At 44.5% G+C, this 24,836-nt stretch overlaps 1 protein-coding gene across 2 annotated transcripts; it reads right to left on the bottom strand.

Annotated features, from left to right (window-relative positions):
- Positions 1-1,889: 1,889 nt before the first annotated feature.
- On the bottom strand, positions 1,890-17,588 carry LOC147453696 (uncharacterized). 2 transcript variants are annotated; one of them, XM_086515804.1, is made up of 9 exons: positions 17,360-17,588; positions 16,343-17,269; positions 5,120-6,195; positions 4,662-5,026; positions 4,083-4,552; positions 3,856-3,984; positions 3,590-3,772; positions 2,790-3,515; positions 1,890-2,356 (listed from the first exon to the last, which is right to left on the bottom strand). In XM_086515804.1, exons 1-9 carry the CDS (start codon positions 17,423-17,425, stop codon positions 2,081-2,083), a joined length of 4,218 nt encoding a protein of 1,405 aa, XP_086371930.1. In that variant the 5' UTR covers positions 17,426-17,588; the 3' UTR covers positions 1,890-2,080. The 2 variants fall into 2 exon arrangements, with proteins under 2 accessions (XP_086371930.1, XP_086371931.1); XM_086515805.1 differs by having other exon boundaries at positions 16,343-17,263.
- Positions 17,589-24,836: the final 7,248 nt, after the last annotated feature.

The following is a 24,836-nucleotide window of genomic DNA, read 5'->3' as shown; positions in this document are numbered from 1 at the left end:
CTCTCTCTCACACACACACACACACATAATTCCTATTGCAGGTCCAATTTTTTTTAATATGAGTTGAATGTAGCATGACATATGATATTAAAGGAAGTTAATTATTGTTGCAAGCCTTTAATTTGCGCCCATTTTGTCATACATTTGCATTTCATGAGTCAAGTGATACTTAAGTTATCAGTTACATCTTTCAAAACCTTTGTGGTAGCAAGGTGTTTCTTGAAGCCTAAGGATGGGTTTAGATGGAGCAATCTTACAACATATATTTACTAGGTATAGAGAAAGAGGTCAATGATTCGTATATAAATATTTGAATAGTTTATTTGTTTGTAGTTGAAACCGTACTATCTACATTAAGGTCTCTTTTGAACAAAGATTTAAAATCATTTATAGACTTGGAGGGGTTGTTTAATTAAACCTAAAATTTATAGAAGTGTAAGTCTAACATGCCAAAATCATTTGCGTAGGATTTTTTAAGTGTACTTGTGTTCACTCATGATATATGGTGTTTTTTCCAAGTGGACACCTCGGAGCTAGAAAGAAGAGAAGGCCACGTTGTTGGCAAGATGATCAATATAGTGATTGTATTTAACTTGCACCATGAGTTTATATCTGATTGAAAAGATTTTTCCTTTTTTGGCTTGATCAAAGAATACCAACGTGCTAGCATGAAGAGAAGGCCACCTTGTTAAGGTAGTCTTGTTGGCAAGATGAATATAATGATGTATTTATCTTGCATGTAAGCTACCATTAATGCAAAAGCCCTATTTGGGACGGAGGGAGGGAGGGAGGGAGGGATGGAGGGGGAAACATTCCAATCGTAATTTCATCTCTCTCTCTCTCTCTCTCTCTCTCTCTCTCTCTCTCTCTCTCTCTCACACACACACACACACACACACACACATCTCATCTCCTTTCTATTGTTAATATGTCTCTTTAAATGTATCAAATAGTGGCATCCTACACTAAATTTTGTGACAAAATCAATAGTTATTAACATATGACAAAGAGAGTATCAATAAAACGTTGAAATATGCATAACTAATCTGATAGAGAACATGGATGTAAGGAGATTCTTAGGAGATGTCAATTTCATTTTTGTGATAACAAATAATTATGAAGTATGTAAATGTTTACATGAGTGAAGATGTAAGGCACTTCAAAACATGATGCATTACTCATGTATCCCGATCTTGCTGTGTAAATTACCAATTTCAAATGAAAAAAATGTAATTCTCACTTCGTTTAAATTAAATTTTTCAAGAATATTTTGGATATTCCACAATGCCTTTTGTAAATCTCAATTGCTAATCTTTTATTAAAAAGAAAGGCCAATGAAGAAGTTGTTTTGAGATGGCATGATGCAATCTTACAATGCTGATCACTTGTTAAGAAAAAACATAAAACTTTTTTGACATATGAGAAAGTCAAATGGATATCCTATTTGTATCTTTAGATCAAAAGCACAAAACTCTTTTGTTTTTGGCTATGCTATCTCCTATTTGGCTCGATAGAAAAATAAAATCATACCAAAACATACAAAAACAAAACCATTAGGTTAGTGACCCTCCATTGTCCACGAGATTTACGTCCATTTTCCACCTTTCAAATTTTGCAAGGTTTTATGTTTGAAAATTGTAGTCACCTATCTATTATGAATCAATATGAGCCCCCACATTTATACCAAGAACAAACAAAATCATAAGCTGAACCAGATCGAAGCATCATCGAAAGCTGCCAGTAGCTTAGAGGTTGATGGCAATGCTCACTTAACTCGCTTCGCAATGTACGTTGAAGATGCAATGTACATTGAAGATGAAACATCCTGGTTGTAATTTTATCATACCTTAATTTTCAAGGTCAAAATTTGGGCAACTAAGATATACATCTCGATGAATGGCTTAGACTTTTCCATAAATTCTAGTTGTTTACTTAGTTTACCATGAAAAATCAAGGCCCAAAAGATGGTTTGTTTTTTAGCAGTAGTTGATGGTCTAAAACTCCATGTTTATAAGTTCAAATTAACCCTAGAGCTTGCTTTGCACTAGTTCTTGTGTGCTTTCTTATTGCAGAACCAACATTAGTGTTCTATAGGTAATCGAACTGTGGGTAGTCCCCACACCATGAATGCACCCCATTGGTATACACTGTATTGTCCATCTGCTAGCATCTTTTGCATGGAAACTTGAAGAGCCGTTGATGCGTCTAGCCCATCCTTCATACCTTGGTAGAAGTACTGCATCAACCTAGGAGTAGAGCATGCGTCCTCCACTGGCCATTGTGCAGCCACCACACAAGGAACCCCAGCTAATGTCAATGCTCGAGGCAGATTCAAGTAACTACCACTTTGAAGCACCTGCATGCAAACAAACACTAGTTTAGTTAGTTCACACAATTGATCAACTATTGGGGTAGTTGGATGACATATTAAGATATATGAAATGGGGATGCCACATATCCATAGATATTTTCGCATATTCCCTTGTCCAGCCCGACATCACGAGCTTACGTTTATGGACACTGGGTACACAGTGCGGCTGAGAGCAAAGAGCCGCCCACACATGGCTCCAGCTCTTCACTAACTGCACCTAGCTAGGTATGCGGTGCCTCACTTGCAGAAGCTCATGATGTTGCTCCTAGTCTCCGCTTCAGTGAGAATGTGACAATCCTCACGTTCATATCAATGATACTCCAAGCCTCCAATGGTGATTTTCCAACAAAGGAAATCTACTTGTTTTCACAAAAGAATCAGTACAACATTTTTTTATGACATATATGCATGTGCCTACCTGGCCCTTGGAGCTCTCACAAGCACTTAAAACTACCATATCGACATTCCAAGCCTTCTCTCGCCCAAGAATGTGATCGTCTGCTCCCAATTGCCATTCTGATGGATGGCTCATCTTTTTTTTCTTGGTAGACTTTCCCTTGGACTTCTTCTTCTTGCTCAATGCTCTCGTCTCCTCCTCCTCCTCCTCGGACCTCAGAGATAGATGTTCAATGTATCCAAGTGCTGGCCATTCTTTCACCAATGGATCTGCAAGATAGATGGTTCCCTGCTTAATGCCACCATATTGTAGTCTACCAAAATCAGTGTGTGGTATTCTCTTCTGCTCAGTTCCGGCGTGCACCGCAAAATGTATGAATGGACGGTTCCTTCCAGGGCTCTCAGCTGCTTCCAACACAGCCTTCACAGTGGCCTCCATGCCCACCTTCTCCTCAACTTGCAGACTACAGCCAGTCATTTTCTCCTTGAATATCATCTGCACTGCTTTTATTTCCTCGAAGGAGTAAGGTAGTCTTGGAAAATCAGGATCCAAATATGCAGGATCCGCAACAACTAATGCGGGCTTCATTGGAAACGCATCCTCACTTTGGCCTGACGCCGATGTGTAGCGCCGGATGCATTGCCAAAGGGCCAGCGCCGATGGGGCTACAGAGACAGTGCACTGCTGGAAAAGATACCTCCCTGTCTCAGGATCCATCAGAATCGCAAACGGAACATTTGCAAGAATCTGCAATTCCCAGCCAAAAGAATGAATTCTGTCTTTCCTACTTGGGTAAAAAAAACAAAAAAGACTATCCATACCTGTTCTGCAATGAAAACAACCCTGCTTGCATTCCGTAAAGAATTTGAAATGGGTTTAATAAGAATCTTGTGTAAACGCATCAAAATATCATGGGGACCTGTTGGCTTCTCTCTATAGAACTTCCTTAAAATCTCCTCCACATCTTCCAAAGACATAGGTGGCTCTATGATCTCTACAGAATCCTGCATATATGTTAATCTAGTTTTGCTTCTAATGTCTTAATTAGCAATAAGCAGCTTCAAATTGATGCCTATAATATAAATACCTCGTGGTCTACCAAAAAGATAGTGATATATCCTTTTGAGAACTGATAATACACTTGGTATATAGGTGGTGTTTGCGCAGCGCAAAAATGCCGTGTTTCGCAAATAATTCTCCAAAACATGCCCGTGTTCTGACAAAGATACAATTTACATATTGATTTCATAAGAATGCCATAAGTTTATCTAAGACGCCTCATATCGTGAGAAAAAAGTGACACATTGTTTATACCTGTTCGGACTCTGGGGGATTCACTGGCCAACACTCTAAGACCTGCGAGTAGTAAGGAGGTCTATTCTTTGAGTAGAAACGCAACCATTGGAATGAATAGAGTGTGCTGAGGCCTTGCTCCAACCATACTAAACTATCACCAAGCAACGTTTGCAGATGCATATACTTGTCGTTTGGCAAACTCTCCGGATCAGCAGTACTCTGATAAAGTCGAATCATAGCCAGTCGCCTAATTGCAAGAACCCTGGACCAGGAGGATTGTATGTTTGCACGCTGTTCTCGTTTCTCAAGTATCTTGACAAGCAGGTCGTCATAGAATGTTGTCACTTGTGCAGTATGCACCCCTGCAGGCAATCTAGAAAATATATCACGATGCTCAGCAAACTGGACCGAAATGTTCTGCCTTGGCAATCGAGAATATATCTCAGCTTGCGCAACAGCTTCCAAAAATGCATCCATAGAAACTCCACCTTGAGTGATATCAATCAAACAATATCAGTGAGACAAATGAGGGAAAAACCCATTAGGTTGTACTAGTCTTTAATTAAGTTCTGCTTGTAGGAGTTGATCAGGCCTGACCTGCACGTTCGCTCTGCAATAGAGTTAGTCCCAGGGCTGTTGCTACTCCACTCAGTGCACAAAATTTGTGGTCATCCAAGTTCATTGGTCCAGAACGTGCATGGTAGCTAAACCCAAGTAGTTCCATTAACTGGGCACCCAACGTATAATCAGGTTGCACCTGCAGGAGATGATCTCTTGCAGCCTCATAAGCGTGCTTGAGACCAGCCAAATTCGTCTCATTGCATTGTTGTCTTTCATGTAGCTCCCCTAACTTGGTGTAGCTAAGGCCTATGAGCCAGTGCCATCCCGAGCACGATACTTGACGAGCCTCACGTTCAGTTTCTGATAACATAGTTTTGGCGAAGAAGATCTCTTGTTGCACACTGGAAGCATATGATTAGTTTAGCACGATGAGGCAATGAGTTCCTGGATCCAGATGAACTAATTGTAACGAGCAAGGTTAATCAATATCTTACCATGATAGCACTGTTGTATAGTCTTTCGGTTTCATCCTTCCACCCTTGGAGCCACTAGCTCTAGAGATAGCTTCTCCTAGGCTACGGCAAAGAGCGTATCCCATCATACACATTCCAGCTTGAGTGAGCTCCAGCTCAGCAAGGTGCTTACTTTCATCATAATCATCTAGCCGGACAAGAGGATGCTTCTCCAACTCCTCCATCAGATCCATTACTTTATCACGGAGTCCCGTCTCAAGATGCTTCGCCTCAACATCCCACTGCAGGCCAACTTCAGTGCTGCTCCCATGGCCGTCCATTAAAAAGCAGGCATCCAAAGCCATGCAGTAGTATTTGGATAAAAGATGCCAGTGAATGTTAGCTTCCAGGTGCCTTGAGCCTTTGCCCTCCAGCTTGGTTATTAGCTTGAGCGCATGATCCCGGACCGCCATGAAATCTCTCATGTCAGCAGATATGTCTGCCGCAATCTTCCTCAAAATAACCTGCCACTCAAAATGCCAGCTTTCGCTCATACGGAAGGCCTCGTCTAACCATTTGGATGCCTCAAGGGGGTCAATCAGAGCACTTGCTGCAGCCAAACCCAAACACAAGATCGCAGCAAGGTCCGGCCAGGGTGATGTATTTGGAGCTAGGGCCATGACTTGACTGAGTTCCTGAACAGCATCATTTCCATCCTTGATCCCATTCCCCAATAGGTGCTGATATGACACCTGGCAGCGATGTAGCAACAGCTCAGGGCTGACCTCCGGTAGCTCCACCATCGACAACAACCAATCCAAAGTAGCACCACACTTCTGGTAGTCATGGAGATGCCACTGGTACAAATGTGCCAGTTGTGTGCCTATGACCATGGCAGTGTTCCTGTAAATCCGCAACAGTTCAGGACACCGATCAGCTAGCTCAACAATCATTGTTTTGCACGCCAGGTAGCTCGATATTGCTGTCTCCCATTGCTCCTCCCGATCAGCAGTTCGCCCTGCTTCGAAATGAACCATCAATTGCTCATCCCAGTTGGCCAAGTCACCGACCAGTGGAAAATACCCCAGTGCAAAGGTACCTTGTATATTACTTATCCGCTGCACACAAACACCAGAAGTTTAGTAGGCAATAAATCAAGATGGAAAAACGGCATCGGTTCTTCCAAGGATTTTTCATATCAATGCCAAAGTTTAAGCAAATGGTGATTCGCAAAGAAAGTGAAACTAATACACATTTTGTATTATTCGAAAATGTTTGCGTGTTTTTTAGTACTGAAGTATCTAGGTGAAATATAATGACACACTTTTCCCAATTGAATCGGATAATGACACTCATAGTGAACCCATACATATTTGTTTTATTTTGGGAATCTATGCATTTTCTAATGACACCCCCAGGAATATGCAGGTTTTTTGGAACATAAGATTGAGATACTATCAAGCCATGCCTGTTTTTTTCTTATGTAGATCACACTCACACCCCCAAGCAAACACAACAAAGTGTTAACATCCCTTTTGGCATCGGGCAGTGTGCACTTTGGGACAAACACTGAAGTAAACAGTGAACCACTTGAAAGAATTAACTGCTCAAGTTAACAGTTATATGTCTCATTGAAGATCCCTCCAAATCACATGAAGACCAACCTGGATCTTGTTGGGCAGGGACTTTATCTGAGTGTGGTATACCCATCCTTTACCCCTACCTTTATCTCATATCTTGAGTTTGAACGTATAGCATGCACCTTCAACATCAAAATGGTACTTATCTTTGAAATCTGCCCATATTTCTGTTTATTGCGCTGGAATTAAAAGACATTTCTCAAAACTCTTCCATATACGCGGTTTTCCCTCAAATGTTACCCATTACATGTGAACCATGACAGCCATTGTCCAGGAGAAAACCCACGGTTGAAAGAACCATCACAACCTACATGTCCTGAAATATTTCAATATTTACAAACTAACCTTGTTATTAACCCTAATTAATTAAAAAATGATGAGTGGCATGACCATCTTTGACAGATCAAGGATGGGCTCTTCAACAAGATTCAAATCTCCCTTCTCCCCTCCCATCTCCCAAACAATATGCAAGTTTTTCTTGCCAAAGGTCCACAATTGTTGCAGATGAGTGCATATAGTGCCACAGGCTTTCAAGCCACGTACATTCTCGAAGGACGCCCTGATGTTGTGCCATGTGGTCACAACAATCTAGTTCTTGCCTTGGTCATGGTGTGCATAGCCTACAATCAGTGTACTCCAAGAAACAATAGTCCAAGAAAGGAGCTCCTTACGTAGGATACCCCATCGTCATTGAAATCTTGAAGGACCCCTGTGCTAAATGCGTTCAAATAGTCCATCTTGGCCTTTTTGTACATATCTGCCACTATAAGCTCATTCCAAGGGACCACATTCAGACAAAAGAGCTACTACCATGTGCCATGTGCATGTCGTGCCGTGGGCTTTTAAGATGCCAATTTCCCTCTAGGGGCATTCAAAACAGTCCAGTACATCAAATGAAGCTTGCTGCTGCTCTCTCTCTCTCTGCTCGTGCTCTCCTCCCCACCACTGCCATCGCTGCCCCTGCTCGTGCACGCCACACATCAGCCGTTGCCGACAACCTTGCAGATCTTTTTACAAAGGCATTGTCTCGTGAGAATCTTGAAGCTTTCCGCAAAGCTTTGGGCTTACTCCCCTTTGTGGACTGATCATGTCCTCAAGACATGGCACTTCCCTTTACTCATGTGCCAGCTCTCGATCACCGCATCACTCGAGGGGGGATTTGTTACCATATACATGTGGTAGTGATGTGTGTGAACACACTAGGACCGTCGGGGTATTTTTTCCCTCTTTAGGAGGTTTTTTCCCCCAAGCATTGTATATACGCCCATCACTCTAGGGCTATCTATCTTTCCATTGCACACTAAGTAACACACTCTCTATTCTGTGCCTTGAGCTTCCTTCGTCTTCTCCAAGCTGTGTGTGTTTCTCTGCAACCCTAATTCCAACAGAGATTGTGTAGGAGCAGTTTTGAACCAAGAGGGTCATGCAATAGCCTACGAAAGTCGACGCCTTAAAGATGCAGAGTTGCATGCTTCCATTTATGAGAAAGAGCTAATGGTAGTAATTCATGCTCTTTCCATTTGGAAACATCATCTGTTAGGAGCTAATTTTATAATCAAGACAGATCATCAGAGTCTTCGCGACTTTCTCACACAGAGAAAATTATCAGAAAAGCAAATGAGATGGGCCAACTTTCTTTCAATGTTCCATTTTCAGATTTTACACACTTCTAGAACAAAGAATGTGGTTGCAGATGCCCTCTCCACGTATCCAAAGATCAATGCAATGACAACTATTTATCATGAGGAACTAGAATCTCTCAGTTGAGATGTATCCTCAAGATCCAGACTTCGCTACATTCTGGCCAGATCTTCAAGCTGGTCACTTAAGGCCACCTTATTCCATTAGGGATAATACATTATATCATCAACAAGCAATATGCATAGCTGAACCCTTAAGACAGAAGGTGATGGATGAAGCACATAATTTTCCATATGCTGAGCATCGGGGAATTGTTGCTACCACTAGTGCCCTCGAAAGATATTTCTTTTGGCCAACACTTCGAGCGAACATTGAAAAATATGTACGCGAGTGTTTAGTATGCCAAAAAGTGAAATATGACAGACATAAAGTTTATGGCAAGCTTCAGCCCCTCCCTATGTCTAGCACGCCATGGGAAAGTATTTCCATGGATTATGTTGAGGATCCTCCTAGATCCAAGACTGGAAATGATGCAATCTGGACTATAGTAGACAGATTCAGTAAGCAAGCACATTTCCTTCCGGTTAAGAAGACGATCAAAGTTGATCGCATGGCTAGAATATTTATAGCTCAGATTTTTAAACATCATGGATTGCCAAAGACTATTGTCAGCAATAGAGATCCTCGCATGACTAGTCTATTTTGGCAAGCACTGTTCGAGAATTTGAGAACTAAGCTTGATTTTTCATCAGCTTATCATCCTCAAGCAGATGGTCAAAGCGAAATCGCTAATGCCACTGTTTTAAACCTTCTCAAGTGCTATATTTCGGAAAGACAATCCGAATGGGAACAGTACTTACCCTTAGTTGAGTTTGCGTACAAAAATAATATACATTCCTCAACTAGTAAAGCTCCCTTCGAAACTATTTATGGGAAGCCACTCTTAATCCCTATTATGGTTATCAAGAAAACATCTTTGCCGCAGACGAATTTGTACTCAAGAACAGCAGAAGAGAAAAGCAGACAAGCACAGAAGAAATCTCAATCTTGAAAAAGGACAATATGTCCTACTTAAGTTTGAGACAGCTAGATTAAAAAAGCGAGTCCGAAAAGAAAAGGTTGTTAAACTTTCCCATAGCTTTTACGGTCCTTTCAAGATTACAGATAAATTCAATGAAGTGACTGTTCAATTGAATTTGCCTTCTCATTGGCGCATCCATAATGCTTTTCATGTAAGTCTCCTCCGACCATATATTGGTCCTCCTCCAATGGCTCCAGTTGTCACAAATTGGTGACATGGCAGGCTTCCAGACACACACAGTGGCCGCGGCAGGCATGCCACGTGGGAGCAGTACGGACCCCCGCATTATGCGCCGACAGGCTAACGTGGAAATTGTACGGAACTTCCGGAAATTGCGGCCAAATTTCGTTGAATTGCTGACATGGCATTGCGTACGGATTTTCCTAAAAACACGCTGGTTGATTTTAGCAGCTTTTGGGACAGTTGCTTTTGACGTTATAAGCTTTTGAGTTTAATGCTTTTGGGGGCTCTGCTTTTGGGCATCCCTTCTACTTATAAATAAGCAGGCAAGGCTTCACTTCTTAGAGCATCTGGATGCAGAGTCTGAGAGTGAGCGACTTCCCACTCTCTTGTACTTTGAACACAGATTAATACAAAAAGAAATACCGAAAGGGGCGCTTGTCTTTGAGTTGCTCTGCAATCTTGTAACCATGCGGTAACGATTTGGTTTTTTTTCATGGCTCGCTGCTGCTGCCCGCACCCCTCCCCCTCGCCATCGCTACCCCCTCCCCCCCACCCCTCCTCGCCATCGCTGCCCTCGCGTAATCCCTCCGCTCTTCCTCCTGCACGCAGCCCACCTGCCCGCCCGCTGCACGCTCTGCCCTGCCCGCTGCCCCACCTGCTGCCCGCTACCCGTCGCCTATCTGTCGCCTGCCCCTCTCGCTGCCCATCGCCAGCCCCACCCGCTTCATGTCCGCTGCACGTCCACCATCCCCCGCCGCTGCCATGTCCGCCCGCCATCCCACTGCCCCACCCGCCTGCCTGCACATTGCCATTAGCCCACTGCCTCGCCCGCCTGCACTTTACAATTAGCCACTCCTGCTTCTCGGGCCTTGCCAGCTCCCTCGACGTGCTTGGTTCAGCGGGAGCTCCCCCCCTCGTCGACTCTTCTCCGCCTTTTCTCCACAGCAGCAGACACAAATGGAGGCTCAAGCTCCGCCATAGAGGAACTCCAATGAAGTCCCCTCGCCCAACCCCGCTGAGCCCACCATTCGACTTGCTCTTTCATCGAGAGAGCAAGTGAGCCTAGCCGCAGAGGTGAAACGCCTGCAGGCGACCTCCGTCATCTACAAGATTCTCGGCACCAGACCCAGCAGAGGAGAGCTGCGTGATCTTCTCCAGGCCCGCCTTCTCGCAAAGGTGGGCAAGATCTTGGACGTTCAGTTCCTCGGACGCGGCTACTATTAGATAGAGTTTGAGACCTCCGAGATGTCCAAGGTCATCGCGATGAGCCCCTTGACCATCCGAGCAGTTCGAGCCCACTTTCAACAGTGGATCGAGGACGCAAAAAAAGGAAAAGATAAGGTGCATGAAGCCACGCCGACATCCACTATCATCAATATGACAAATGAGAAGGAGTAAAAGAGGAAGACTAGAGCCCTTCATGTGTGTGTTACAGGTCTCAAAGAAAGTAAACGAAGAAGAGCAAGAGCTCTTGAAGCGCATGGGTATTCAAGGAAAGAGTACTCATTATTTGTTTCCCTACGCCAAAAGCTAGGAAGGAATTCTTGAAGAAGAGACCAACACTCAAGCAAACTGGGATATTTTTGGGTGATGACCTCACCCTAACACAAGTAGCACACATGCAAGAGCTGATGCCAGAGATCAAGGTAGCGAGGGAGAAAGGTAAAATTGCTTTCTACAGGGGAGGGAGAGTAGTGGTGCTAGAAAAATGCATTGCATGATGGTGCGAGACCTATGGGACCAACCTTAAAATGGCGGAATGGAATTGTAATGGATCAATGAAGCTAGATGTAGGCGCATTTGAGGATAGCCTCAAGGGAAGAGACATTATTTTTTACTTGGAGACACATCAGCCTCCTAGCGGCACATTACCTAGAGTGACGGGATACCATTGGGAGACTACTCGTAGGTAGGATGTAAGATCAATGCATAGAGGACGTGGGTCAGGAGGTGTGGCAGTCCTAACTAGGGAGGAGTTTTAGCCCCTCATTCGTATTGTTCGGAGAGATGAGTAGGCCAGATATATGTGGGTTAGAGTGAGAGCAGAGACAAGGAGGCCACTCTACATTGAGATATGCTATTTTTTCCCCAACACATCTCATTATGCATCACCCAAGGGGTACTCACCCTACATGATATTGGATGAGGACAACTGGGAGTTCTCTAAATATGTCATTCTTCTGGGAGACTATAATGCCAGGACGGGCCAGTCTCAGACATCTTTCTACAACACCTTAGAGGAAATGTTGAGAGAATTGGATGTCAATGATATGGGATTTCACAGGTGTTCGCCGCAGGATGAGGAGCACACTGGATATGGGGGATATCTGACAGATATGGGGACTTCACATGGAATGGCCATCTTGAATGGCCGCGAGAGATTTCCAACGTAGAGTGGGTTCACTTGTTTTCCTCATAGACATGGGGCTAGCATAGTGGATTATGTTTTGGCTCAACCTAGTTTCATACCCTCTATTCAAAACTTTAGAGTCGGGCCCAGGCCTATCGGGGTAGCTGTAGATCATGCCCTCCTCATGTTTACCGTCTCATTCCAAATTGGCATAGCCCGACTGGCACAAACATCTACGCATACCCAATACACTTTTACTTTGGCGAAGACTAATTCGGTCTACATAGATGGTATCTACATACGTTTATGCACAGAGGATCCAGGGAGACCTCTAGAGGAGCTCACCGATATATTGACAGAGACACTACAGGATGCAGCAACACAGGCGTACCCACACACTGAGCTTGGGCAGCAACATTCTTCTAGGAGCATACCCCAGGATAGCTGGTATGATGAGGAGTGTAGAGAGACCAGAGCCTAACTTCATAGGGGGGTCCTTCTAGGAGGTCCTTCTACGCATACCCAATACACTTTTACTTTGGCGAAGACTAATTCTGTCTACATAGATGGTATCTACATACGTTTATGCACAGAGGATCCGGGGAGACCTCTAGAGGAGCTCACCGATATATTGACAGAGACACTACAGGATGTAGCAACAGAGGCGTACCCACACACTGAGCTTGGGCAGCAACATTCTTATGGGAGCATACCCAGGATAGCTGGTATGATGAGGAGTGTAGAGAGACCAGAGCCTAACTTCATAGGGAGGTCCTTCTAGGAGTCATCGCTCACAGGCAGTCACGGATTGCTTTTCGGCATTTTGTGTGATGAAAGAAGAGGGCGTTCCTAGCTCGATTTGAGCAGGATTTATACCAGCTATTTTTGAGCCACAATTCAGGCAAGGCATGGGGACTCTTCCATGGGCATTCTCCCCCACCATTCATCACTTCTACAGAGGTATGGGGTCGTACACATCATCTCTCTACACAGTCTCGGGGCAGCAACCTCTTCCGGATCCTCCAGAGCGATGGCCACACACATGTGCTTTCTTTATCGCCGAGATGGTAAAAAAGGCCATTAATAGGATGAGGACTAGGAGATGATATGATCACGATGGCCTAGTAGCATAGCATTTTATACATGCGAGAGATATGCTTGTAGAGCTTCTAGCAATGATGTTCAACCATGCCATGTGCGAGGGCCTACATGATACTTGGAGTTTTTCTACGTCTATCGAACCTATCTTCAAGTCAGAGGTCCCTATGGAGCCTAGGAACTACCACACTATCATGATTGGACACACATTGGCATGGTTGTAAGCATACATCCTCAAGCTACAGTTGAGTAGATGGGCAGAGAGAGAGGGTGTATGGCCAGCAGAACAGGCGGGTTTCAGGAGAGGTTTCTCTACTCTTGATCATATTCTGACACTCAAAGAAATTATTGAGGAAGAAAGATCACGTGGGAGATGGCTCTATTGTTGCTTTCTGGATAGATACAGTGCTCAGAGCTAGATTGATGCGCAGATTGCATGAGATGGGGGTACCCACAGAGTTGATTTGGGGGATCATGGTCAGAAGTGGGGCATGTATGTACTCTAGAGGGGATTTCTGATTTGGTTCAATCCACTATCAGGGTGAAACAGGGCTGCCCGCTATCGCCTACACTATTTGGCATATATGTGGATAATGTTGCTGACTACATTGAGAGGGATGGTAATAGAGGAGCATAGTTGGTAGGGGCGTGGATCCCACTATTGTTCTATACTTATGATATTGTGTTGATTTCTGACTCCCCAAAGGAGATGCAATGACATTTAGATGCTTTGTACACATTTGCCCACAATAATGGATTGTCTGTTCACTTGGGGAAAACCAATGGTGTTTAACACCACACCACAGTGGGTCAGGAGGTCAGCACGCACATTTACATATGTCCAGAAGACGGTGGAGTATACATATGCATACACCTATCTTGGGGTAGTCTTCAATGGACCGGTGTTTTCATTGAGGAGAACAACAGAGGCTAGATTGACAAGAACTTATGCAGCCTTGGGAGGATCGGAGAAGATGCATTCACAGGTTCAATTTTAGGAACCTCGAACAAAGCTCTGGCTTTTTGACACTCTAGTGGCTTCAGCTATGCTTTACGGAGTTTGGATTGGGGATTCTCGGTGGACCACCATGGCAGATCTAGTAGCACTGATGGATGAAGATGTATGGAGAGGCCTTTAGTCTCTATGATCTCTCGGATGATTCACGCTAAGGCCTCGGTGCCACATGAGATTATTTGAGCCAAGCTACTTGCCCCCCCCTCTCGTGGTTGAGGCACTTACTAGATCAATCTCCTTCATGCATAGTTATGGGAACTCCCCAAAGAAAAATATGCTTGACTAGCCCTTGAGTCATCCCAACAGCTAGCGCTACAAAGGGATACAACATGCTAGTTTGGACATATGACATCATGGTTTCAGTTGCATGGTTTCAACATGGATAGAGGTTGCCTTCGTTACAATACTCCTCGGATGCACCCTCCCTATCTCTCACAAGGATAGAGAGTAGGCTCATATGCCAGGATTTGTTTCAGCTTGATACCGGGAGTACATGGATACAATTGACACAGGAGTTGGGCATGAAGATGGCTTTCTATAGAGAGCATCTTCTCCAACTAACAGAGGATGGATATGTGATCATACAGGCCTATATAGACACTCATTTATCCTTTGCAATACAATGTGCTATTGGCTAGATGCGCACATCATCGCATCAGCTAGGGATTGAGACTGGCAAATTTAGGAGATTACAAGCAGGGGCCAGGATATGTCAAGTTGTGTCATATAGAACCAGAGACACAGTTACATCACATTTGTCATTGTCCGGTATACTGTGAGCTACGAGGCCGCTTTCATTGTCTATTCAGAGAGGGCTTTGGACCATTGGCTAGAGTCATGAGATGTCAAGATCAAAGATGCCTCGGGTTGTTTTGCTAGAGCTGCGTAGACACATGGAGAGTCTCTTGAGGAGATCAGGCAGTGGGAGACATTCACAGAGGGAGATCATTGACTTCTTTAGAGCAGAGACTCGACAGCCAGACGAGCATGCTTCACAACAAACTTCAAAGCCCATCCATACTAGAGGTATATCAGTTAACAGAGCCATTGCGCTCGTGCAAGCTAGACGCCCACGTCTTCGAGGGTGACCACGACAATCAACGGAGGCTCCATCAACAGATCAGGACTTTCACAACATGGGAGATGCCCAATACGACTATTTATAGAGGCAAACATTGACAAAGCTCTTCAACGTCTGATGCAATACTTTCTCGAACAACGCCCGATGTCAGGCATCCTCGGCCATTGATGATGATGATGATGATGATTTTTAGTCTTTCACTTTACTTCATTTTTATTTTTATTTTTCTACCCCGACATTGGATTAGATCCACCAAGATTGTATCAATTTAATCTCATAGGTTGTTTTGGCCTTTTGAAAACATTTAATACAACATTTCATTTCATTTCATTTTCTATGCCTCATAGTTTTCTATTATAGTACCTCAGGACCTTCCACATGCCCTCTCAGTTCCTAAGGTTAGAAACCGCAACCTATAGGCTTCTCTCTCTCTCTCTCTCTCTCTCTCTCTCTCTCTCTCTCTCTCTCTCTCTCTCTCTCTGCGCAACTCTCTCTCTCTCTCTGCGCAACTGTTAATTTTTTGTCCCTCTTCATTCCTCTCTCTCTCTCTCTCTCTCTTTTTGAATAAATGTGAAACCGTTAGAAGCATCAAACTACAAAAGTAATCCACAAAAAGATTAATCTTGTATGTTTATATAATATAATATAACAGTTGGCGAAGAATATGACACAGCCACAAGGTGGAAAACAAAAATTTAGTACAAGAAGCTTCATCGTAAGAGATGCAAGGCCTTCTCTTTGGATGCCGTCACAAATAGCAGCACTTTTGAAGGTACCTAGTTTTGTGCAAGACTTGACGTATCTAATATTGTGTATCTATTATTATTGTGTTTTGAAAGTATTTGGCATTATACAAGACATTGATTTGTGTTTGTAAAGTTCAATCTACAACCATGTACGTAACACTTACACTTAGCAAGGACATTCTAGTTGGATGCGAATGCAATTAGCATAGCACTAGGGTGTTTACCTAATCTACTTGTGTTAACCACAAGCAATTGCTATACAAAATCGTAGAAGAGTCTATTTTGGCTTTAGAAAACAACAATCAAGCCACTATTTTTTGTTTGCATGCAAGAGGGGGCCGCCCCGGCGGGGGGCGGGGGGATGGAGTAGAGAAAATGAAAATATGAAAATAAAAATGTTGGTTATAAAATTTTGAGTGTAAAGACTAACCGGAAATAGTGTCAATTGAGTGTAGCATTGGTGGACGTCTTTGCAGAAACGAAGAGGCGACCGGGGCAGGATGGCAGTGGGAGAAACTAAGAACAACTTTTGGCCCCCGTGAAAAGAACTAATTATGGAGGCCCATCGATCGTTGATCGGGCCGGAGACGCGCTCCACAGCCCGTTCCCAATCACGGGAAAAGCGCGCACGATCACACGCCCAATACGAGGACGCGGTCTGGGACCAAAAGCGGGCCTCATTAATGTTGCCTGAATTGCCAGCGATGCGGGCCAAGCTTTTGGATGCGATGACTCGTGCAGGCAGGGGCTGGTTTGCAGCCTCCTGCATGCGCTGCAACGCCAAGGCTTGAAGGCGAAGGGCGTGACGAAGGTTTCCTGCCAATTCCTCGGTCCAACTCCACTGGAACAGAAGCAAGGCCCTGTGCCGCTGCAATTCCGGCCACCACCGGTTGAGCGGCAGGTCGCTCGGCGCTCGGCCGGCAGCAGCTGGCCGAGCTGGGCGTTCGGCCGGTGGCGTGATAACAGGGTAGAGCTGCCGTTGTTGGAGCCAGGCGACCACGGCCAGTGCTTTGGGGAAGTCGTGGGCGTACTGCTGGTATACGGTAGTGAGGCGGGTACCCACGCACATGCATATCCAGTCATACACGCTCTCCGCGCCCCACGACTTGTTGCATCGCCGCTTTGGGGGCTCCACGCCCGGCAGCAGCAGCAGCTGCCAGCACTGCAGATAATGCGCCTCCGCTCGCATCCACTCTCGCCTGCTTCCCACCTCCGCCGCCACTCCTTCCCGCCATGCCTCCGCGAAGCGCCTCCGCCACTCCCTCTCCTCTTCCACTTCCTCCATTTCCCATAGGGCCATGTTCTGCGCAATCACCTGGGTGCTAAGCATGTCCGGCATGATCGTCCAGCCCTGCAGCTAGTAATCATGATCATCAGCAAACAAACACAAACAGCAGACTGTGATTAATTAGCAGCTGCACTTATCGCTCCATTCCTGATTACTCACCACGCCGAAAAGCTGGCTATCGTAGAACTCTGTCGTCATCAAGATCTCGCCAAGTACTGGATTCATCTGAGCAGTTTATGATCTGCACACTAGTACACAGTAGTGCAAGACAGATCACGATGTGAGCTGATATATCTTCTGAGCCTGCCTTATTATTAGTGAGCTGGAGATGCGACTAAAGAATATTTTATTAGCTGGTCTGCGTAGCTTGAAAGGTCTACTTCGTTGCAACTTGCAAGGGGAAGTGGTTTTGGACAGTTAACAATAGAAAAATTCAACTAGTCTAATTGGCAGCGGAGGATGCGTTGAGACTGATAAAGTGAATGCTTCCCGCGGTTCCGTGCACGACCCGGCTCCTTCGAGAACAAGGTGGGTCCACATAAGGCCATTGACAAGAATTTCATAATAAGATGTTTCTTTGCAAGAGAGAGAAATAGAAAATGACAATGGTAAATATTATGTTTTTACGGTAAAAAGTGTAACAATGAACCAGTGTTCGGGAAAAATGTGTCTCAGCTTAATATCGTGCCGTTTTCAATTTCAAAAATGCCGACTGAGGGCGTGGGAAAAAGGAGAAATGCCGCTTAGAATAGACAAAAATAGTGTAAAAATCTTAAAAAATAGCCTAATTTTCTAAAATTTCCTCTTGAAATAAACAAGGAAAGGAATTTCGTATGTTTGGAAAATTGATTTTTTCTGAACACTGCAATGAACTATTTTATTTAAAAAAACCAGAAAAGGGTGTGAATTGTATTAAGAAGGAACAAGATATACATCAAAAAGCCTACATAAGAGGCTAGATAATTGAACAAAAGCAATCCAAATCCACTTGGACCCAATCCAAATTCTCATTCCACCTCAGCATTCCAATTCATTCAACCTTGAGGAGGACTTCCTAGAAGATTGGGAGCACTCAAATCGTCAGGTACTTCTTCTTGCATAATGTATGGCAGACAAGGAACCGCCGTGTGTTTGAGGGAGGTCTTGAGGTGGCAAGCTTCGCAGAAATTATACAAGAAAGCAAAGTGCTAATTTGGACGCTCGGGCGTAAACAACACTTGGCGGATTGGTCTAGGACTACTTGTGCCTTGTTGTCAGCAAAGGGTATGCCTGGGATGGGGGAAAATCTTGGCTATCGGTAATTAAAAGTTCAAGAACATGATAATGGACCTTATGAATCAAGGATAAGGGGGCGAGTTGGGATGGTTGTAATTATGGCCCCTGGATAATGTCATGGCTCAACGCGAGCATGACAAGTCATTGTAATTCTATGGGTTGCTTAATATAATTCACTCACAATTGTGAGTTTTGCAAAAAGAAAAAAGAAAAAAGATTGGGAGTACCTTGAAGAGGAATGGTTGAAAGATGGTGTCCTACTAGAAAGCATTCAAGCTGAATTGGATGCCTTCCCTTAGGATGAGATTTAAGCTTGAGGATCTCGAATGCTTATGTGGATTGTAAGGCTAGTATATGTTGCAGATTGACAATGAACTATTTAGATTACAGTATATTTCCAAAGCATTAACTAGTCTTGCTTGGTGGGCATTCCTCATCACTATCTCACACGGGTCTAGCCAATAGGGATCTAGGGTCCAAATTTGGGTGCGCAGAGCGGCTTCGATCTTAGCCGTCTGATTGTGCGGTGAACTCGGGGCAAAAATGATGCTCACCCCTAGTTCGCTTGCCTCGCGGAGTATGAACCCAAGACCTCTCAATTGCCACACGAATGCCCTACCATCAGGCTAGTGCATGTTGCTATCCATGTTGGCATGACACATGATCACACCCTAGTCTAACCGCCCCTAGTTCACCTTAGTTCACCCCCAATTCACCCTAGTTCATACCCAGTTCACCCCTAGTTCACTGCATAATCCAAATTTGGGCCCTAGATCCCCTGTGAGCCATATGGCCATGCCATATAGTGACAAAGGTGAGCATTGCTATAGAACCTAATAGGACATACGTAGATTGACATCAAGCATCTAGCACTAAAGTAAACGATGTACAAAGCGCATTGGCGTTAAAAAAAAAAGAAGAATTGCGTATATGCTGACTAATGACCTCTATAGTTGTCTCTGAAATGGTCCAATTTCACAGCATTGACGAACTTTTAAAAATGAAATGCAAGTGTATTTATTCTCCAAATCAAGTGTAGTCAATTTTCTCTTATTTCTCATCAAACGAGCGAGCGAGAGAGAGAGAGAGAGAGAGAGAGAGAGAGAGAGAGAGAGAGAGAGAGAGAGAGAGAGATAGTTACGTGTTGTTGCAGTCAGAGGGAGCAAGGAGTCTTGGCTGTCGATCCCACAACCTAGTGCAAAACATATTTGAGGAGGAAAATGCTAGGACAAAGGGTTGTTCTTGTGCTACAAAACGGTTATGCAAAGGAGAACATTAATGGGCTACAATATATAAGATGCATTGCCAAACAAGGATGTACGTAGATTCACATCAATCACCTAGAAATAAACTAAACATGTGCAAAGTGCATTGAATACTGTAATGCGTAATTTGAATTGCCGAACTGTGAGAAAAGAAGTGCATGTCTATTTGATATGTATATTCAATGATCAAGATTGAGCATGCACTAGTGAGGAAACATGTGGCTAAACTCAACTTAAGGAAGCATTGATAAATTCAAAAAATACAGAAAGCATCAACAAACTAAAAATTGAAATGCACTACCGACTTGGTAATCGTGTATGGGTGTCGTCCAATTGTGCATGCTGTAGGACAATGTTTGAATCAAGATACATAAAAGCAATATGAATAGTTAAACATTTTGTTTTGCAGTTAGCACAAAGTGAAAATGCTAAATATACAGTGCACGTCATGTATAAGTGCCAATATACAAAAGTATGGTGGAGAGTTGGCAGCTCTCCAAAAATTATAAGAAACGGAAGTCGTGCCCTCCCGCATAGCATTTATGTGTTGCGCCAAGAAAACGTATAGGCGTAGGGAATTGGATACAAATAATGGACCTTGCAATGTTGTCGAGCTAGAGTCGTGCTTGTGCAGTCAAAATGTCTCTTCAAAATGACATCACCTCTTCGAATTGCAGAGTTTACATCTCTCAATCATTAGCAACTCTCTTCTTTTGAAAACATAGCTGATGCCGAAGAGGTGGCGGGTACCAGACCTGTCCAAATTAGGCAGGTAAGTGTAGTGGTTTTGAGCACTCTAGCAGCATCTCCACCATGCTCATCGTCTCCTTCTGACCAGCTATGGATTGAGGTTTAAAGCTTTCAACCTATTGTCATAGGCTATACCGGAGGTGATGGAGGCAGGGTGGGTCCTATAGACCCCAGCAATAGCTGGTAAGGGGATTCCAAAAATGTTGGTGGCATCATTCAACAGAATCAAGGCAACTAGTAAGAGGATCCCATAGACGTCGGTGGCATCATTCATCAGAAGCGAGTGTCTTACATAGGAGAACTGAATTGAGTGTTCTTCTTGTACATCCCGAGTGAGGATATGTAGCACAGGGCCTTCATATGTTGCACCGATTGCCGCTTGCTGGTAGCCAGATTGTGTGGAGAGCCATCAGACGACCATGGCATGGATGTACCAGGGGTGAAACAATAGCCCATATCTGGATGGCAATCTTGCATTAGGAAAAATATGGACTCTCCTTGGGCCTTTTTGATTAGTGAAGGCTTAAGAGAGAACCAATGAGAAGGCTCTTGGGATATCACCTAGAGGGGGAGGAATGGTAGGGGTGCAGCCTAATTGTCTCCCTCTTCAATGCTTAGTTTTTAGAGAGAGGTGGGAGGTAGGCTGGGGGGGGGGGGGGGGGGGTTAAATGGGAGGAGAGAGGTGTCATAAAAGAGGGAGGGACCCCCCAAAAAAAATGCGCATGCTTAAAAACCCTAAAAATTGAATTTTTTTAAAAAGTTCCAAAGTTGACCCATTTGCTTCCAAAACTGCTCCAAAACATAAACTAACTTAAAAAAATCAATTTTTCCCCCCAAAATCCACTTTTCTCTCTCTCCCTCATTACTTTTCTCTCCCACACTCTCCCTCTTCTCCCTCCTCCCATTCTCTCTCTACAATCAAGGCAGCCATAGCCAAAAGCTTTCCACCACTCTCTTCCTCTCTCTCCATAGCTCCCCCTTCTCTCACACCTCCATCAATCCTCTACAGTCCCACACTCCATAGCCCACAACTCCACTATCCTCTCTACCTCTCACTCCTCCCCTCTTTCTCTATCTCCACTGTCAAAGCCACCATAGCCACCATAGGCAGCTCACCTCACCCTCCCCTCAGTACTCAACTCTTTCAAATCCCTTCCTAAGCCCAACTTCCCATGCATGTCCACGCATAGACGGCCCAAACCAGAGATAGAGGAGATTGTGTTGCACAACAAAAAAGACTCAGAGGGGGTATGGATCCCACAAGTATTCAAGAAGGGTGCATGGATCTACATGCAACCGTCACGTGCTAGACCTCATCGCGTACGGTGTCGAGGCGTATTGGAACGTCATTGGAAGGGCCGGCTATTGGCATTCAAAGAAACAAAGTCCGAAATGGTGGCCATCGTGCAACACGTCTACATTGCAGCTGAGCTCCACCTCAAGAGAGATTCAACTCAATTTGCACCTCATTGTAAGTTTTCATGGTTTAGCTATCCCATGCATATGTCATGTTTACGTTTATGTGATCATTATGTTTAACTAAGAGCATTTGTAAAGATGTTTTTCCATCCAGCTTAGTTGAGGAGCAGCCGCTTGAGTGCCTCTCAGACACGTTCATGGTTGTGCATGCTCACATTGGGGAGCTTATGTTTCCTAGTGTTTCATCGAAAAAGCTTACCGAGCAGCGAATATTCATGTACTCCCACAAGTACGTGGTGCCGAAGTCAAGCCAAAGCTATGGTAGGTTAGAAGACGTGGAGACACCCTCATTGCAGAGTGCAAAATGGCCAACTCCAGACCATTGGGCTTTGCTTTCTTTCAAGCGCAAGGTGCTGCAAGATTTCCAAGGGTCCCTAAAGTTTGGTAACGCAACCAGATCGGTGGGTCTCAGTTGGCATTGTCTCATTCATTTGTTTGTGCATGCATTCCGCTCTCTGCCGATTGTAGAAACACCAACAATGTTTGTTTGCAAAGAAGTTGACATAGATACAATGGACACCATTCTAGGTGTCAATTGGGGCTATGTTGACGGTTTGCATGATGGTGACCGTTATAAGTGCAATGTGGCCCCCACACAGCTTTGCCTTCGGTATTTGAAAGCAAGGTGCACCTTGTATGCACGGTTTAGCTATGAAAGGTGGATGCACAAACGTGGCAAATGGATACCCTTGCAGCTGACAGCCGAAGAGATTCAATCCTTTGAAATTCGTGTCTGCATGCCCAATAACGAGGTGGAGGTGGTTGCAGTGAATCCGCATTGGACTCTTGCCAATCTTTGGGAACACTTTGTCATAATGGGATTCGAGGATGTCGGTAATGCAAGTTTCAAACTAGAACAACGCAAGGTCTGCTTTGTGCTTGCTTAGCTACCTTTTCTTATTTTTTGTGGGTTTTTGTATTTTGATTGGCCATTTTTGGTTGTATAGATTGGAAGGCGGATGGAGGCCACTATGCTTGTTTACAAAGATTGTGCTACATACGAAATCATCTTGTCTAAGTGAATTGGCTTGTAGCTTTAATCGTTTATATATTGGATATTTTATTAAAGATTTTGAAAATTTTTAAGGTGTTGTACTTGATTTTGTACTTAAGTTTTAAGGTGGTGTAAATTTATTTTTTAAATGCATATTTTTTATTTTTTTCGAGATGGAATATGTCTATATAAGGAGGACCACCTCCTCATTTCACCATTTTCATCCCAGCATTGTAGAGAGACCTAGCATACCCAATCACGCAAAGAGAAGAAATGGCTGCTACTAGTGCTTTAGATGCATTCCTTACAGAGGTTGGGCATGCAAATCGCCCTGAGCTTCAAGCATTTTTCACAACCCAACCCGATTTGGAAACCACCTTGACCCTCCACTCTCAATCTCTTGAGCACATTACTTCATACATTTCCACGTGCATTGGGAGATTCATTGTTGAGTTACCAAACCGGCCAGGGCAATGGGGCCCTGCAGGCCTTCTCCACCACATCTACCAAGGAGACAGGCCATTTCATCAGCAGCTTGCACGCTTTGCCACCATTGCACAACCCACCGGACAATATGTGCGGCTTGAAGCTGATGATGTGCGAGCAATGCGTAAGGGAAGGATCAGAAACACTTTTTTCTCTGTTCAGGCCATAATGATCTTCCTCCTTCACGAGTGCCCAGCAGGCCCTGACGTAGTGCTACCTCACTTGCAGATCGGCAGGGTATTGGCTGATGTGAAGGACCCCAAGCCCGCGGCCATTGACTCATCCGCAGAGGAGAGGACGCTTGCCTTGACCTACCCTGTAGGGATTCAAGGCCTCTTGGAGGCCTCTCCATCAGTCGGTTCATCCTCCGGACCGCCAGAAGGAACCACCACTCGGGATGCCATCCCTGAGGTAGAGATTACCCGCTTCTCCTCCATTGTGGTGGGTGGGGAGGAGTTTGTGTTTATGCACGATCTGGAGAAATCCTTTGAGCTTCACATGGATGAGTGTTTCGCCATCCTCGATGCCCATGGCAAGTTTGAGCTTGATACCACCACCTCCCATGACGATGATCTCCTACTGCCCATGGGGAATACTTTGGCGGACACAGTGGCGATCGCACAAGCCGAGGTGGCAGCGGCCGAGCAGTCCAAGGTCTCTGAGGAGGAGTTTGTGGCCGTGCAAGACATGTGTTTGGCTAAACGTGCAAGAGTGGATTCACCACCACCTGTCGCAACACCTGTTTTGCTTAATCCAAAGGGGAAGTCAAGCGTGGATCTTTACTTGCACCCGGATGCCGATGAGGAGGATCGTAGACAAGAGGTATAGATGCTCACTTACATTTGATTGTTACAAATGATTTTGTTAATTTTATATGATAATTATGTGCCATATCTCAGAAAACCTATGTTCTGCAGGATGTTCTGGAGGTTGACGCCTGGGCGCAACGGTTAGGGGGGAGGAGGACGCCGTTCGGACCTCAAGCGGCACTTGCTCACTACCTCGGCACACTTCCCATTGGTGTCGTGGTGTTTGTCCATGCCGACTACTCTCCCAATGGTCGCTACAACATTTTTGCTCTCCGTTCACTCTCCAAGGCGTTGTGTTTAACAACACTTGCCCAAACGGCCAACCTTGTAGTGCTTGTAAAGAAAGATTTTGCAATATCCACTTTCGGTGTAAACTTTCACGGGCGCTTTATTGCCCATGTCGGCATGAACCAAGCTGTAGGGGTTAATGACACCCAAGAAATCACAACCACTTTACTTAACAGGGAGCCACCCCAAAAGGTCAAGCACCAGAAAATTGTAATTAGAAAGATCCTAAAGCAAAAGCCGGATATCAGGTAAAGAATTGATTTCTTTAATGAAACTACTTTTTGTTGTCT

The sequence above is a fragment of the Adiantum capillus-veneris genome, chromosome 7, assembly GCF_014529385.1.
Source record: "Adiantum capillus-veneris isolate H3 chromosome 7, ASM1452938v2, whole genome shotgun sequence".
In the NCBI taxonomy this organism is placed as follows: domain Eukaryota; kingdom Viridiplantae; phylum Streptophyta; class Polypodiopsida; order Polypodiales; family Pteridaceae; genus Adiantum; species Adiantum capillus-veneris.
This window is presented reverse-complemented; position numbering and strand designations above follow the sequence as displayed.

Coding starts and splice junctions, on each gene's coding strand:
- LOC147453696 (XM_086515804.1), bottom strand. CDS start 17,425: ATGAATCCAGTACTTGGCGAGATCTTGATGACGACAGAGTTCTACGAT. Junction 6,196..16,342: donor CTCAATTGACACTATTTCCG/GTTAGTCTTTAC, acceptor GTTTGTGTGCAG/CGGATAAGTAATATACAAGG. Junction 3,773..3,855: donor TCTTTTTGGTAGACCACGAG/GTATTTATATTA, acceptor ACATATATGCAG/GATTCTGTAGAGATCATAGA.